Source organism: Apostichopus japonicus, chromosome 2 (assembly GCF_037975245.1).
Source record: "Apostichopus japonicus isolate 1M-3 chromosome 2, ASM3797524v1, whole genome shotgun sequence".
In the NCBI taxonomy this organism is placed as follows: domain Eukaryota; kingdom Metazoa; phylum Echinodermata; class Holothuroidea; order Aspidochirotida; family Stichopodidae; genus Apostichopus; species Apostichopus japonicus.
The window spans coordinates 10740378-10758663 of record NC_092562.1 but is presented as its reverse complement, the minus strand read 5'-3'; the positions used below and the strand labels follow the sequence as shown (position 1 = coordinate 10758663).

General features: G+C 40.0%; 2 protein-coding genes across 2 annotated transcripts in view; one reads left to right on the top strand and one right to left on the bottom strand.

The window, feature by feature from the left end:
- Window positions 1-5278: 5278 nt before the first annotated feature.
- Window positions 5279-8286, bottom strand: LOC139977736 (uncharacterized). The gene has a single exon (XM_071987301.1). The coding sequence runs from the start codon at window positions 8037-8039 to the stop codon at window positions 7098-7100; it is 942 nt and encodes a 313-aa protein (XP_071843402.1). The 5' UTR covers window positions 8040-8286; the 3' UTR covers window positions 5279-7097.
- A 955-nt stretch (window positions 8287-9241) lies between these two features.
- Window positions 9242-18286, top strand: part of LOC139977730 (uncharacterized) — a 94204-nt gene continuing 85159 nt past the window's right edge. Inside the window, exons 1-2 of the mRNA XM_071987277.1 lie at window positions 9242-9552; window positions 12149-12303. Coding sequence (XP_071843378.1) covers window positions 9501-9552; window positions 12149-12303 — 207 coding nt within the window. The 5' untranslated portion in view covers window positions 9242-9500. The remainder of the gene's footprint in view (window positions 9553-12148; window positions 12304-18286) is intronic.

The window sequence follows — 18286 nt, the reverse complement described above, 5'->3', positions numbered from 1 at the left end:
AGGAATGTTTTGCCGAATACATATAACTAAATTAAATTAATATAAATTAAAACATTCTTTACTGTGCACTGATCACTTTGTCAGCTATAAACTATTGTTCCTGGGTGCCAGAAGACTTCACCCCATCTCACCCAGAAGGTTTGATCCCGTAAATTTTCTTAGACTATCCCCAGAGGTTGGGACTGAACCCCAGACCCCTCAGAAAAGGTCTCCAGACCGTTGAATTCACCCCCCCCCCCACCTCATCATACCCATGGACCAAACTGTGTCATAGCAAAGTATCCCCCTCCCAAAATTTGAAATGCTGACAAAATATCAGGCTGGAAAGGAGTTGTCAGACCCCCCACCCCCTCCACCCCTGTCGTACATACAATTACGTTTTCCCTTCCAGCTGGTTGAATGCACATTCCCTCCCCACCTCATCTGACCCATGGACCAAACTGTGTCATAGCAAAGTAGCCTCCCCCCCCCAAAAAAAAAATGAAATGCTGACAAAATATCGGGCTGGAAAGGAGTTGTCAGACCCCCACCCCTGTCGCACAATTGCGTTTCCCCTTCCAGCTGGTTTAACGCAGACCCCCCTCCCCCTTCATCTGACCCATGGACCAAACTGTGTCATAGCAAAAGTAGCAAAAAACAAATTGAAATGCTGACAAAATATCGGGCTGGAAAGGAGTTGTCAGACCCCCCACCCCACCCCTGTCGCACACACAATTATGTTCCCCTTCCAGCTGGTTGAATGCACCCCCCCCCCCTTCATCTGACCCATGGACCAAACTGTGTCATAGCAAAAGTAGCAAAAAACAAATTGAAAATCTGACAAAATATTGGGCTGGAAAAGAGTTGTCAGACCCCGCCCCCACTACCCCCATCACACACACAATTACGTTTCCCCTACCAGCAGGTTGAATTCACCCCATCTTACCCATGGAACAATGTTTGAAAAGCATAGTATCAGACCAGTACATTCCGTGGGCTCCTTATGAAACTTTCCTACACACCAGATAGTCAAGGGGGTGGGGGAGGGAGGGGGTAGAAGCAGCGAGAAGTACGGGAAGTCCCCAAGGTTTTGCTAATAAATACTTTATATGAGGTTGAAAAATGGGGAGTTAGAATACACCCATAGTAATTTTCAATTCTTCCCCGTCTGAAAGCGAGCCCCCACCCCATCCCACCCCTTGCGCACACAGAGTTATTCTGTCATGTACTTTTGTTCATGAATTCGTTTGAATTACGAAGCATCTAAAGTTGTTGCATCTTTCGGGCGCCTCGCCTCGCCACCCCCCCTCCACCAACCCCTTCCCCATTTCCAGATGGGTTTTTCTAAGGCTGAATGATCTAAAGTAATGAAGCTCTTTACATGGCCTAATATGCAGTTGCCGCGTCAAGAAGGGGGAGAGAATTTCCTCCAAGATGATTTCACCCCCACCTACCCCCCCCCCCCCCCCGCAGTCTGCTGCAATTAAAACAAAAATGAAATATTCTCTCATATGTCCAAATTTCCATTACTTGAGTTATATTTGGCTAAAAAATGCTAACCATTTCGTCGGCTTCTCATGATCTGGACCCCGACAGGGGACTTGAAATACATTTTAATGAAATTCCCATCCCCACCCAGCCGATAAAAGCGAACACCCGAATCACGAATAACCTATACGCTTCTGATTTCCGTGTGGTAAGGCTATGATTCATCATTTTCTTCAAGAAAACCACAAGAAACAGAAGTAAACCAAGCACTATTATAAACGTCTTAAAACTGTGATAAGAATCAACAATCATATAAAAGAAAAACGTCAGTTAATTTTATCACTATTACAAATCATGACAAACTGAAACCGGAAAAAAATCCCCTATTTTGTTTCCTTCTTTTTCGTACCACGAAATCCTATTTTATTAAGTACAAAATCATTGTGAGCATTTGTGATGAGCGTTAGTTCCTTGTTTGTGAATATTGACTGTAGAGACAATATAGTTCCCCTTCTCGCCATAACACCGAAAGCCTTAAGCAATTTAAGTAAATATCACTATAGCCTATTTGTGTGTTTAAGTATATATAATGGCAACCATATATAAAAAGTAAAGGAAGTCGGTTACTTGACTGAACCGGCCATGAACTCTGTCGTGACGTAAATAGGTTCGTTTTCGATCATCATCGAGATCAATCCGTCCCTGCGCACACTCAACGACTGATGTGCGCACACTAACGACTGATATGCTCACACTAAACGACTGATGTGCGCACACTGAACGACTGATATGCGCACACTGAACGACTGATATGCGCACACTAAACGACTGCCAGTCGGGAAATGGCTACATGTTGAGTTCCTCGACAGAAACGGGATTATACTTTAAACTGACTAAATCGTAATTAGTCGAAGAAGATGAACACGCATCCTGTCTGACTTCCTACGATTTATCGCGTAATAGTGATCGAGATTGAATATGGTCTCGTTCAGTCGTGAACCCGGAAAGGCCGTGACGACTGTTTGGCGGGTAAACACTATTTTGTCTTTGGGGCCAACGTGGACTTGATACTGGCAAAGACGTGATCAGTCGTGGTTTTAAACCCAAACACACTGCCCGACTATACATGTTTGATTCTATATTGGTTCTCAGAATACTTTGTTTGACTATTCTTTTATATATTCTTTTATAAATCTGTTAATGACAATCTACCGTATCTTGTTTAAACCAGGGTCCTATCACCGCACTTGTCAAACAAACACCTTGTACTATGAAAACTGTTTTGGGGTTTTCCATCCAGGCTTATTTTTTTCCACTCGGGCATTCTTGACATCATAAACAGTCAACCGAGATACACAAAGGTAACCCGAGCATAGTGAACTGATATGAACAATAGACAATGTATTTGCGTGAACAGATCAAATATAACGTCATCGGGTTTTGTCGAAAAGCAACAGAGCATGGGCCAATAGTTGATAAATAAAGTGCGTTTGCGGAGGGGGGGGGGGAGGGGGATGGTAGTAACTTCTTTCGAAAGTACATTACGACTTATATATGGGCCTCAAGTGATGCTGAAGCGTTCACATGAGTCCGGGGGTGGGGTGGGGGGGGGGGCTGATGGGATTATTTAATCCCTGGTCTCATACCTCACTCCGTCTACACCTTAAGTATAAGCTTTATGGCAACAGATAAAACTTTTACGGTTAGAATTATTCAACAGATAAAACATGTTTCAGAGGAATATTACTGCCACGAAACTGACAATCAACATGACTCTGTGGTCCTGGTCTCATTCTTTTTTGAATGAGGAGTAAACAGTCATGGGTGTGACCCCCATGTTTGTTTGGGGTGGGGGCGGATTAAACGGGTTTGAGAAAAGGTTCGCTTTAAAAATGTCCTATTTTTCAGCTCATGGAACAATGTTGGAGAATTTGTGAGGTTTTCAATCCAGCTGGGGTTATTATTGACGTTGTAAACAGTCAATGAAGATAAACCAAGGTTACCTGGTTTGGTGTTTAATCTTTACATTGGTGTTTATAATCTTTACATGGGTGTTTAATTCTTTACATGGGTGTTTAAATCTTTACATGGGTGTTCAAATCTTTACATGAGTGTTTTAATCTTTACACGGACTCCGGGGTTTATTCTTTACATGGGTGTTTTAATCTTTACATCGGTGATTTTATCTTTACATGGGGGTTTTAATCTTTACATGGGGGTTTTAATCTTTGCATAGGGTGTTTTAATCTTTACATGGGTTTTTTATTCATTACACGGGGGTTGGATTAATATGACAGCAGATAACCATACTCTTTGATCTTTATTGATCGGGGTAAGGGGGGGGGGTGTTCCCTTCAGCATGTAAACATGTTATTGTGTAAAGATATGATCACTAGACTGTGTCGGTTCGCTATATTTGTTTCTATTGTTGCCATTGTGAACAAGTTCTATAAGAGTTTTTTTTTTTCGCTGACATTTCAGTTTACTAAGGTACCAAAGAAGGGCAGTCAATTCCCAGGGAGCTGTTCGTGTCAGCTCCCTGGTATAATAATAATATTGACCTAACCTTGAACAGTCTGATATAACGACGATATGTAATTGTTCAGTGAGTTAAGATTAATATATGGGTATAGAAATCCATTTTGTCTGTCCAGGGATATCCCATCTACAGAGGTTACCGTTCCTGTTACCTACAGTTAGGTACCAACGTATGTAACCTCATGAAGGGACGTACAAAAACAATGGCAGCTCTCTATGCAATTTACACGACGCAGGCCTACATCACCCAACGAGTTGGTTTCTGTCGACGTGGAGGCGGGTGATGTAGTGAAATATTTAACTTCATATACCATTATTCTAATTCTTTTTCCCCAAGAGTAAGAGTTACATCATTTCATTAAACACCTCCATGAATACGATTTTCCTTAGATTAACAGGATATTTACCCCCCAGCCCCCCCCCCCCCCCCAGCACACACACACACCGAAGTTTAAATAACTGGGTATGGTTGTCACAGCATGGTAGGCAAACTATGCCAGCATCTCTCGCGAAATTCTATTTCCTTCCCAACGAGTACCGTACACATTTGTTTTGATTTGATATTTCTTTTAACATTTTTTTTGTGGGGGGGGGGGGGTCGGGGAAGGAATGAGGGCTTTCTTTGGCAAATATTTTTCAGTAACGCTTGAGTGCATGCGAGGCAAAGAGTAAACACTATAAACGTGACCTAAGCAGTTTATTTTGCCAGGGTGTTACTCTTGCCTGGTAATCACACACGACCGACCTCATCAACATCAAACGAGGTTGCCAATAGGCAAAGTGGCTCACATGTATTTGAAATTAGTTCATATTACATATAGTAGCTTTAAAAGGAACGTTTAAAATGGAGGGGGGGGGGATCATTCTGAAAGAAATCTTCAGTTGCTGGGTAATAACATTAATATTACAGAAAATCATTACGACTGTCTTATTGCAAATGCGAATAGATTTGGCTAGAGAGTCAGGAAGCATGTTTTAGGGACTGGAAAATAATTCCAATTTAAAATAACAGGGTATGGTTGTCACAGCATGGTAGGCAATCTATATCAGCATCTCTCGCGAAATACCATTTCATTTCCAACGAGTACCGTGTGAAGCTTAAAGGTAACATCACTAATGTAGATCTAGAGCGCACATTTGTTTTGATTTGATATTACTTTTAACAATTTTGGGCGGGGGGGGGGGGGTCGGGCGAGGAATGAGGGCTTTCGTTGGCAAATATTGTTCAGTAACGCTTGAGTGCATGCGAGGCAAAGAGTAAACACTATACGTGTGACCTTTAAGCAGTTTACTTTGCCAGGGTGTTACGCTTGCCTGGTAATCACACACGACTGACCTCATCAACATCAAACGAGGTTGGCAATAGGCAAAGTGGCTCACATGTATTTGAAATTATTTCATATTACATATAGTTAGTTGTAGCTCAAGAAGGAACGTATAAAATGAAGGGGGGGGGGGGGTTGGAACAAAACTTCAGCTGCTGAGTAATAAAAAAATAGAAAAACAAAGGGATCCCTAGATAAACTGAAAAATAAAAGCTAGCTAGTATATAAAAAGCTGCAATTTGCTTTGTGTTCGACCGTTGAATCAAAATTGCGGGCCCCGATGCCAAATATGCTTCTTTTATGGTCCACCATGACAAGTAATGAAGCAAAGTTCATTATGTCTAAACGATAATCTAACCGTTGGCTATCTTCAAAGGTTATAATAGCTTTCATGGGAATCATGCATTAGCGTCCAACGCTATTTTAAATGTTGACATACAGCAATTGAACGAAGTTCATCGTTGAGCGATAACACCGTTATCTTAAGATTTTAAATATATTGCGATGGAATTACCCCTTTCCCTACCCCCCCCCCCAATCGAGAAGTTCCCATGAGAAGGGGAAAATAAGAATTCTGAGAAGAGCTTACTCTATGGATGGATCACAACTAGGAAAGAAAGAGAAAAGGGGAGGTGGGGGCTAGTCATGTTGTCAAGTAATGACAGCAAAGTTCATATCTCTAAACGATCAGTCTGCAGGCTATATTCAAACTTAGGTTATTGTTAGCTTTCCTGGGAATTATTCATTGACATACAACGCTATTTACAATGTTTACATATATACGGCAAATCGAACGAAGTTCACCGTCGAGCGATAACACCGTTAAAAAGTTTAAATATATTCCGATGGGATTACCCTATCCCTAACACCCCCACCCCACCCGAGAATTTCCCATAGGGAGGGGAGGGGGGGAGGATAGTCTTGTTGTCAAAACAGTATATTGCACACTACCCCCTTATGACGATGACGTTCTTAACTAGTGTAGGATGGTATACAGGAATACATCAAATGCGTTAATTAGCTACAAACTACTTATTTACAACTTCAAACAATAAAAACATATAAAATATTACACATTTCAAAATGAAAAAAAAAAATCCATTTCCTTCCGTTTCTGACGTTTGACATATTTGTAAACTGAATAATTTTAGCTGGTTGTCTTCATAACAGATGACCAATGACATCTCCCAATTTGAACCAAGTAAATGCATCTTCCTGACCGGATCTTGAACAGATTAGGAACACAGGTTGGCATCTCATGATCAGTGAAACTATGAGCAAGCAAGTACATGCAATGGAACCAATCAGTTGAAACCATCTATTCTGTAGTAACAAGCAGCTTCTCCGAAGACCGTAACTCGATTTGTACTTAATAACACCGGCCGTTGGAGCCTATACATATCTCCATGATCCCGTGAGAAGATCAACGTCGCTGAATAATTTGATGGCCTCTTACTTGGATGAAAACGTAGGCTCTACAAGCAAGCAATGCCATCATTTCACCTCAGTTTTTGATTCTTGTAAATTTCAGATAAACTTCCTTTTCGATTAGTTTGAACCAAATTTTAATGCCTTCAACATAAATGGTTCGTTTTCTTCCGAGCACGTAGACACATTCTTTTGTGCGTCATAAAGGCCGTATCATTACATGCGAGAAAGAGAGATAGAGAGCATGTTCTTACCTTCTATGTCCGGCTGTAATCGTATGATAAGACCATGCACATCACATAGTAAATTTATTTTCTTTCTTTCATTTTGTTTTATATTTTATTTCACTTTCAACAATCCAAAGAAAGTATCTGCTTTGTCTCCGCTGACGATGCGATTTTCAAAAATCATTTGAACGGAGACTTTCGCCCTTTTTTCGATGTATACCAGTCCACCTGTGTAACATACCGCGCAACGGTCCTCCCTGACCCCTTCACATGCCCCTGTTGTACCTGACCGTGTGCACCGACTGAGAGGGTTCTCGAAATAACACTGCAAGTGAGCTTCGTCGTCGACAAAGACGGTGTATCCATGGTAACGGTTAATATCTCTGAAGGTCACCTGGCTGTAAATATAATACAGACCACGAGATTGGACAGTTACCTTGGTCGTTGGGCCATTACCGTGATCCATTTGAAATTTGCTCTCATCCACCCATTCGGCCGGATGCCAAAAATTAATAGACTTCTGGACGGGGTAATTGGTACCTGGGCCCCTCCTTGGGTGAAAATGAGCGAACCCCACGGGAACTCTCCTGTGACTGGTTTTGGCTCGTTCAACTCGAGAGTTAGTTTCCCGCTCCCCTCCTAGAAGCTCCGTCAGTACGTCTTCGGTGGTGTTACACTTTTTTAGGTTTTCCTCTGATTTGGTCTCCTGGTCCTCTGTCATGTACTGCTCCAGTAGCATCTCGATTGACGACATAAGACCGCCCTCTGTCTCTCCTACGTTGTCCACCGTTTGATAGTTCTGACAACCCGTCTCTACCTCGATTGTCCCATTGACTTTGGATTTACAAGCATTTCTCAGCGTGTTCACTTCAGAGCTCAGCGACAGGTAGAGGACACAGATCGCTAACGTCAAACAGATATTATAAGCTACGAGAATTATAGTCCACCACGATCGGTTCAGCTTTACCGACGGCACAACCACTTCACTCAAAGGAACGTACTTTGGATTTGAGACTGGTATCTCCAAAAGGAGTTTTCCGTTCTTAGTCGTCATGTTTCGATGCAATCACTCTGAAGTTAGTAGATACTTTGTCGAACAACCACTAACACATGAAGACACTTTCCTTCAAGGAAAGTAACCCAAGATAGAGTCTGGACACGGAAATCATGAAATAAAATAAAGTTCCACCAGAAAACTTGAACTGTGAACTTCATAAAGCTCGAATTTAAACAACAATGCCAGACGTTATAGCCTTCGGCGTTAACCTTCATAGAACTGGATGATTCGCTATGTGGGCAACAACAATAGATTCAAAGTACTTATATATGAAGGGACTGTTTACTCGATCTGTTAGTAATGTAAACAAACAGCTATATGTATGAACGAAAGACGTCCTTTATTGGCACTAAAAACCCTCTTTATTGTTTGAAAGCAGCATAGGCGGACGACTCTGGCGGGGTCGGTGGGCGGGAAGGGGGGGGGGGATGGGAAGACTTCCCCCAAATGTCAGGGGAATGAAAAATTCGGGTAAAAGTTGTTCAAACTTCGGGCAGCCTCGGGGCATTTACTAATCAATGGTAATTTTTCCTTCAAAGAGCATTGTTAAAAGGCCTTCAAGAATGTTGACTCTTGAGGTATGGAATTGAGGTATGGGCTTGAGGTAACGAGGTATGTAGAAGTTAAGTTGTTGATATATAAGGCATATCTCGAGCTTGAGTTATGGCCTTGAGGTATGGGCTTGAGGTATAAGTTGGTATGGAGTATTAAGTTGTTGATATATAAGGCATAGCAACTGTACCTGTGGGGTAGATGTGGTTTCTCTCTCCATATATTCAGATGTACATCAATCTCACATTGTTATATCATTATTAGGTGATGACAAAAACAAAAGAGATGTGCTAAGCGACCAACCTCATCCACCAGAATATCCCTTTAACACATGAGGAACTGCGAACAAAGGGGCCGGGAGGGAGTGGGGAGGGTGAGGTACACGAGCAGTTAGTGAGTACTACAACATTGCAAGTATAACACTGTTGTCTCAACTTGGACTCGGACCAAGTAAGGAATCCATATTGGTCTCGAATCTCAACTTGGATTCAGACTCAGGTCCGGATGCAATGGACTTGACTACAACACTACTGAAGACCACATCTAATACAAACACCACACTTATATGAAATATTATTCTACGTCAGTCGCTTTTTGAACATAGCTACTCACTGAAGCAATAAATAAACAGAACTAGAACTAGGTTAAGTAAAATCGGGTTTGTTTGGTGCTGCTGTGTGAATCATTATTTGGCCGTTATATGATATTCCTATAGGAATCCACACACAAAGTAAAATACCATAGACCAATATCTGCTGCATAGTTTATATCAGAACGTATTAATGACTATTTTCACGCCCAGTGTATAGGACGTATTGCAAGGATTCACTCGTAACCGATATCATATCGGTCTATGCAATTATACTTTTATGAACAAATCTTGGATATAATATACCACCTTCAGAGATGTCATTATTACCACTGATCTCCGTCCTTTCTATATTTCTATGGTTTCAATGTAAGTATTATAGACTACCTATACTATCTTCTTCAATTTTCATGATTTTGTAACCAAAATCAACTCAATTTAGCTCTAGAGAGTGAAGAGAGAAGAACTTGAGGGGACGCGCAAGCGAATAATTAGGAGATGCGTTATGAGAATTAATTTCAAATCAAATGTTCATTTAAAGTTATAGTCAGATTTTTAATCAATAGACTATCATGTTATGATAAGTGTATGTGAAACACACCTATATCGATACATGTTCCATGCACTGGTGTTGATGATTCCATGTACTACTTTAGTTTAGTTCTGGGCGACCATTAAGTCAATCATAATCAATTACGTTTCTTATTTAGGCAGCTATATTTGAATGGCAGTCTGCATGTCAGAAACGAAACAAAAATAAGGCACATGTGTATAATCTATATATCAGTGTTTCGTAGTAGTATTGTTAAAGATCATAAGTATTGGCTCCAAATTTTAGCATGAGAAGACTTGATAGAAGTTTTCCCAAAGTTCTTTCCTAGATCTAAGCTCTGATCCATGAAACTATAGCCAGCTATTGAGGCGTATTTACATCGACAATTAAATATCTCAGTGTGCATATACCTACTTTTTTAGAGGAGCAGTAAAAATGATGTCCATATAAGGAGCATAACCGATGACCATTAATTAACCTTTTAGCATATTTGGGGATGGGGGGGGGGGAGGGGATACAGATAATATGCATATTAAATGTAATGGTATAATTTAATCAATTACTTTTACGGTATCAAACTTTGTGTACAAGAGCCGAATGCTACTTCTATCTCGGTGCACGAAACTCCAAATTTTAATTATCTGTAAAGAGATTTTATGTACGTGTGTATACATAACCATAACCAGCAGCAGATAGGACACCCACGTTTTGAAAGTTGAAGAGGGGTGTTGGGGGGGGGGGGGGCGAAAGGGGGTATTTTACTACCATCACTAAGTTTTATGCTATATATATATATATATATATATATATATAAATAGATATATGGCACTACGACCTACTTTACCGGTTTCGAACCTCTGGACATACAATCAGCGTCCATAGCCTATTGGTTAGGGTGTCCTCGTACAGAGCGGAAGGCCCGGGTTCGAATCCCGGTGGAGACCGGATGTTTTTTCACTGTTCTTGATTTTCCAACTCATACGATTTTAAGCTATATATATTTATATATATATATATATATATTTATATATATATATATATATATATAAATAAATATATCTATCTATCTATATATATATAAATATATATATATATATATATATATATATATATATATATTTATATATATATATATATTAAATGAAGTTTAAACACATACAAATACTCATTCCTTCAGATATATTTGGTTTGTTTACCTGAGACAGAACAATGTTTATAACATTTCAATTGCAGGGTTTGTGTGCATCTTTTAAGACTATATGTTCATTTGTGAAAACGGCTGAAAAAAAATCCTGTTGGACATACACATGACACATCCTATGACGATAATTTAGCCTATTAGAGTTACCCCAAACTGCATTAGCTGTGGCGATCATCCCTGAACTACAGTGGTCTTAAAGGACAGAGAAGCTGTACAGACGTACAGACATACTGTGTTAGTATCACATGCATGACAAAACGTCCAAAGTACGATATTTGACGCGTTTTTAAGTTACATGCAAACGACGTAAGTTACATGCAAACGACGGCAAAATATGTGCCAATCTATAATATTACCGCCAAGGGCGTAGGAACCGGGGGGCTGGGGGGGAGCGCCAGCCCCCATTGAAAAATATGGGGGGTGGCGGAAGTATCATTCCGCCCCCCGCTTCGCAAGTCAGAAAACCCTTTTTCATTCCAAATGAGAAAAAAATCTCGTTTGGAGCACCAAATTGCATCTAAGGCCAGGTGAAAATGCAAAATTATTTACAAAATGGAGTGGGTGTTGAAGTGTGTTATATTGCACCAAATTGCATCTGAGGCCACCTGGAAATGCAAAAAAAATTCCAAAGGGGAGGGGACAACCCCTTCCCTTTGACCTCTCCCCCAGGCCGGCCATCAGTCTTCAGCCCCCTACTCAAAAGTACCTTCCTACGCCACTGATTACCGCCACTTGTACTTGTCAACTCGACGCGACTCATATGTCTGGCTGTGTTGTAAAAGTACGTGCAACCATGGAGCTTTAAACAGATTTATAGCTCCATGGTGCAACGCAGCAACTCGACAATTTTCGTCGAGGTGTAAACGTTTAGCACGGTAACTCGTCAGTTCGACAAACACATACAACGAGGTATTATGTTTAATTAACCCGCTATAGATCTAAAGAATCATCGGTGGCCTTCACAACTTTCCGTTCTGTACTTACGTTCACCGTCAAGTTTACATTAAAGAAGCTCTCCGAACATATGATTGACTTATAAAAAATAAAACAAATTAGAAAACTTGGACTGACAGCCAAGAAAGAGACTCATGCAGTCAACATTTATAATCTCCTGTTTCGTTGCACTAACATTCTACGCCCGGAACATTTTAGAGGTAAATAATTTTGCCTGTAACAACAACTTTTTTATTTCCATCCTTTTTACCAAACAGGTGCAGCTGGCCAATGTCCAACTGGCTGGGTAGAATTTAGTACTACTAAATGCCTGGTTGCTATGGAAACTCCCGTTGAATATGATGCAGCACAAATGGAATGTTTGAACTACGGAGGGAGATTATTAATTGCAGAGCCGTGGTCATCGTATTCGGTAGGTTTAAGCCGTTCAGAGGTTGTTGGTAAACACAGATTTATGTCCATTCATATTTAGGATACGAATAGCATATTATTTGGCCAATCACACTGTGTATTATAATGTCTTCATATTAGATATTGAAGAATGCTTATTATCAATTCATGAAGTATATATACCCTAACTTGGTACAATATACAAGGGGGGGGGGGATGACGAGGCGCTACCCCCCCCCCCCCCCAAAAAAAAGACCACCCCGCCCACCGGCGGCAGAACCAGCAATGTCAAATAGTTAGGGAGTCCTCGATCCTCCTCCTAAGACAGATATTCGAGACTTATCATTACAATTATAGAGTTGTCAAATATTGATATAACAATGATATTTAACTCGATCTCATTTTGTATATAATCCAAGAGGTTAGTTAGAAGGTACACAGAGAGTACAACAAGACACGAGTGTTGGTGTCAGAGCTGAGAACACTACTTAATTATTAAAATGGGTGGACCGTCGCTGAAATGTAGGAAGAACGTGAATGAAAATTAAGGAATAGAAATGTTATGATTTTGTAGGTTTTCTAGAATTTACACTCCTTTATAGTTTAATTCTCGCACGTTCGTAACTTAATTACACATGGTACACAATCGTGTGATCATAAAAGCCAGATCTGATGACGCTTTGGAATTCAGGGTGGCCCCACTGCCTGGGACTTCCGCCATTTATATAAATATATATATAAATAAATAAATATATATATATATATATATATATGTCTATATACATAAATAAGTTTGTATATATATATATATATATAAATATATATATGTCTATATATGTATATATATATATATATACATAAGTTTGTATATATATATATATGTCTATATATGTATATATACATATATAAGATTGTATATATATATATATATATATATATATATATATATATATATATTGCATTAACATAAAGTATGTTCAAAGTATCTCTTTCGAGATCCGGCTTTAGGAATCACAAATGGTTTCGAGTTGGTTGGCATCATGTTTGATCTCTAGAGTAAGGCAAAATATGTCACCAAAAACAGAACTAGTATTGTTCGATACAGGTGACAAACGCCTACAGTGGAATTACGACCTTCCTCACCGGTTTCGAACCTCTGGACTTACAATCAGCGTCCATAGCCTAGTGGTTAGGGTGTCCGCGTACAGAGCGGAAGGCCCGTGGTTCGAATCCCGGTGGAGGCTGAAAGTTTTTTCACTGTTCTTGATTTTCCAACTCATTACGATTTTCATTTATATATATTGCATATATATATATTTACATTAAGAAGCCTGACTTAATATTAAGAACTCAGTGTGTATAAAGATTATATGTATTAAGACTATCATACGTAACGTAAGGTTTTGCAAGCAAATAAATTCTCTTCAGTTATTTAACAGGTGGAAATGGTGGTTGCCCCCCCCCCTTTTTTTGCACCCACCACTACTTTCAGTAAATAATTAAGTAAATATCCAAAATGCTAACAAAATTCCGAATTGGAATATAACTTGCCGTCAACATTACTAGGAAAACCGGAAAATCAACTAGGATGTTTAATTGTGACTTTAACCATGCCCATTCGAAGTTCAGTAATTTGATATAGTATTTCCATTTGCCGTGTGTTTCTGATTGGACCGGTGTGAAGTTAGATACTTATTCCGCGTTCCTCGTTCGACATTCGCGAATAAGTAACTGTCGTACACATGTTACTTATTCGATAATGGTTTCGATATACATTATGGAAAGCCTTTTGCTTCCGTACGAGATTATCAAGGTGTTTTTCGTCGAAAAAGTACATTTAAGTGTAGTTTCCAAAGATAATGAGGTTTTATCAATGGGTCATTTGAACTCTGAAGACGATGTAGAAAATTACCATAATGCGTCTTCCCCGGTCCAAACAGTGCTTGACCAATTCACATGACCAATACATCATCACTGATTACATGGATGTAACGGGGCCACGAAAATCTTTGGGCCCTAATCAAAATCAGAACGCCTTGGACCACCCAACCAAAGGGTCATATGAACTGTTAAGACAATGTAGAAGAGTACCACAATGCGTATTGCCCGGTCCAGAGAGTGCTTGACCAATTTAAATGACCACTAAATAATTACTTCTTTAAAGAGTGTAACGGGACCACGAAAAAGCTTTGGGCCCTAATCCATGCAGCACGCCTTGGATCACCAAACCGATGGTTAACATGAACTCTAAGGACATTATAGAAGAGTACCTTAATGCGTGTTGCCCCGTCCAAAGAGTGCTTGACCAATTTAAATGACCACTAAATCATTACTTCTTTAATGAGTGTAACGGGACCACAAAAAAACTTTGGGCCCTAATCCATGCAGCACGCCTTCGACCACCCAACCAAGACGCATCGGGCAAGACGCATTATGGTACTGTTCTACATTGTCATTGAAGTTCAAGTTTATATGACCCATTGGTTAGGTGGTCCAAGTCGTGCTGGTTGTGCTTGGGTCCTAAAGGTTTTTATTCGGTTCCGTTACATTCATTTAAAAAATTGTTGATTTAATGGTCACTTTAATTGGTCAAGCATTCTTTGGACCGGGCAAGACGCATTATGGTATCCTTCTACAATGTCTTAAGAATTCATATGACCCATTGGTTAGGTGGTCCAATTCGTGCTAGTCTTGATTAGGGCCTAAAGTAATTTTTCAGGTCCCGTTTCATTCATTTAAGAACTGATCAAGTAGTGGTCATTTGAGCTGGTCAAGAACTCTTTTGACCGGACAAGATGCATTATGGTACCCTTCTTCATTGTCATTAGAGTTCATATGACCCATAGATAAACCCAGTGGCGTAGGAAGGTACTTTTGAGTGGGGGGCTGAAGACTGATGGCCGGCCTGGGGAGGGGTCTAAGGGGAGGGGGTGTCCCCCTCCCCTTTGGATTTTTTTGCATTTCCAGGTGGCCTCAGATGCAATTTGGTGCAATATAGCACAGTGGCGGAGCTAGGGGTATTGGTCAGGAGGGGCGAGAATGGTCTGTATGGGCGCTTTCGACACTATCTAAGCGGAGCGCCACCACAGGTTGGCGCGTAGCGTACAGATTTTTTTTTGAGTAAAGATACTCCCTAGATCGCCGGAAATGACCCTTTCCGGGCCCGGCCAATTTGCAGATAAACGAAGAATAAATAGGTGTCATCGCCAAATTACACCAACAAAATGTGACAAATGTCAATATGTAGATGAGAGCGCAATGAAAAAGTCAATAATCGCGAATAAGTAAAAAGTGGTAAAGAGCTGAAAAGGGCGCCATCAGTCCATTTGAGTCCGTCAGGGGGGGGGGGGGCATTCCCCCCCCCCCCCCGACTGTATGGACGCTCCGCCACTGACGTGCACAATTAAAACTGAACATACCCTGCCGACATATTCTTGCGCTTGCAAAATTTCTTGGCAAGAGTCCGAGAGACTTTTTACTCAATCAAACTGAAGACAAGTTGTAAACATTGCATATTCAGACCTTCAAACAACACACCTTGGTCACCCAATGTAATAAGAACCTTGTGAAAAATGTTTAGCCTATCACTATAGTATACACAGTGCTAATGGAGGCCCCGGTGGGAATAAAAATTACACCACGTGGAAATCCGTATTTGAAATGACTCCAAAAATTCCTTGATTTGAAAACTTGTTTGGGGAGGGGTAGTGAGGGGGTATTCCACCTCAAACTATGTGGCATGTTGCACGGAACAAATTCTTTTATTAAAAAGGTTGCAGCCTGTGTATGGCATACTATCGAACTTTCTTAACTACAGAGAGGAAGGGCCTACATACGTAGATGCAGATACGTAGATACGTAGATGCCTTAGAAGAACCCGTGTGCATGCATGCCTTCAATCTTTCTTCACAAAACATACGAACTTAAAGGTAGTCAGTATAGGCCCCAAATTAGAGCACGCTTAAGTGGTAGAAGTTTTCAAAAAGTATGACAAGATGACTGAATGTCCCAGTGAAGAAAATTTCCTCGAAGGTTGTAATAAAAACAGTTTAAGAATTTTGACCACAGGTGATCATATTTTAATATCTAGCATACAGATCACTTTCTAGGTTTTAAGATTATTCAATGTTGTTGGACTTTCCGTCTTATTTTTGCTATTGGTAATAAGCTATACTGTATACACGGAATTAATTAAACAATGCATAATACAACTACGGCAAATTTCTGGAAAACTTTTCTCGTTCATTCCTTCAGAGAGATGGGATTTGCAATTGATGATTCTAAATTATAGAAACTGTCTACCATGACCTAATATTGGTATTCTATTAGTTACCTCCTAACGCCACTATGACACAATCGCACCGATCTTCACCCCGAAATTTTACACAGTTTCTCAGTTTTACACTGGATATTCTTCCCAGATAGAACAAGATTGTTATTTCATTCACTTTAATTTGTTTATGCAACTGACAAATATCTCCGCTTCAAGACTAAACCGAAAGAAAAAAATCCTCTTAAAGTTTCCTTTCAAGTCTTGAACAAATATGTTTATGGAGTACAGCTAATTAATTTTGGTATGCATCTTTCGTTTTCGTTACAATGGAATGCATTGCAGCATAACAGAACCAGTTACGGTATACATGCACATTTGCCAAGTCAGCATGGCGCCTTTATATTGGTTTTCGGAGAGCTATTTTAGTCCACTGTTTGCTAGAACTATATATATCTTATTATCGGCTTTAAAATTTCATTTAAACCAAATAACAGAAACTTTAATTGTAAACGGTAAACAATCATTGACTTCAGTTCAAAATATTCGCAGAACGAGTCATAAAATTAGTTGTAAATTCAAAGGTTTGCAATGAATCAGAAAAGGGGTACATCATGGGTACACACACTGAACGACTGATGAGCAAAGACAGTGTTTTGTGTGAACCATGCAGAATATTAAATATTTCCTAGAGCATTATATACTGTATTGTCGAATTTATGGGTCTACAAGAAACTTAGCAGGTAAACCACAACATCTTCTCAAAAGAACCAAAATTCCAATCATTTGCACAGAAAACTGAATTGGTTTGAAAAATAAATAAATCATAACAATCAATCGCAAGTACATAATTAACAACAATTCCATTACAGAGATTTTCATGCTAGAAATTGTCAATGGTGGTTTCTAAATTTCTTGTGATTTGCTTGGCTAATCGCCCTTGTCATTGTCTGCAAGTATTTCTTGCAGGTATAGTTCTCAATGAGCACAAAGGGTGTTGTTCAACTGCAACTACTTATAACTATATGGTAACTAGTCTACGGCAAACTACGCGCTCCAGAATTTGACAATGTTTTTGTTGTTGTATATACTAGCTACAGCATTCATCATTAGATTTTTTTTTCTGCACAAGCCAATGATTGTCAGGGATCATTATAACTTAGTATTGTGCGTTCTTGTAGAGGTACTTGAAAGTGCATGTTTTCATGGAGGACTGTACATACGCACTTTGAAACAGGCGATGATGAAAGCTAACTTTGATAGTGCTCAAATTCAGACAAAATCTGACCGAAGTTTGCTTTCATATAGGACTACCCCCACTCGCTGACAAAAGTTACACCAGCAAAGTTATTCTTTGGGAGAGAATTTCAAAATAGACTGTTCTTATGGAACCAGAATTTGGTGCCTCAATTGCTTCAAAACAAGCAACACGGATGTCCATACACCTATTCGATCTGTTTCTGTGGGGGATGAGGTTATGGTATTAGATTTTAGAGCATCCACAGGGAATGGGCTCAAGGTATTGTTGATGATGGTTGTCCATCGTATTCGATGATGACAGCTAATCTATTTACCTCTAACTACGATTGAATTTCGCTGGTGGGCACGCTGATGGCTGATCAGGCCAATCCTTGCAGGGAAACTTCTGTTGCATGGGTGACAGAAAAACTCAAATGACTCAGGTTGATTTGAACTGCGTAATTTACGCTGGGCTCCGTTTGCTTCTGCTCCCTGG

Coding starts and splice junctions, on each gene's coding strand:
- LOC139977736 (XM_071987301.1), bottom strand. CDS start 8,039: ATGACGACTAAGAACGGAAAACTCCTTTTGGAGATACCAGTCTCAAAT.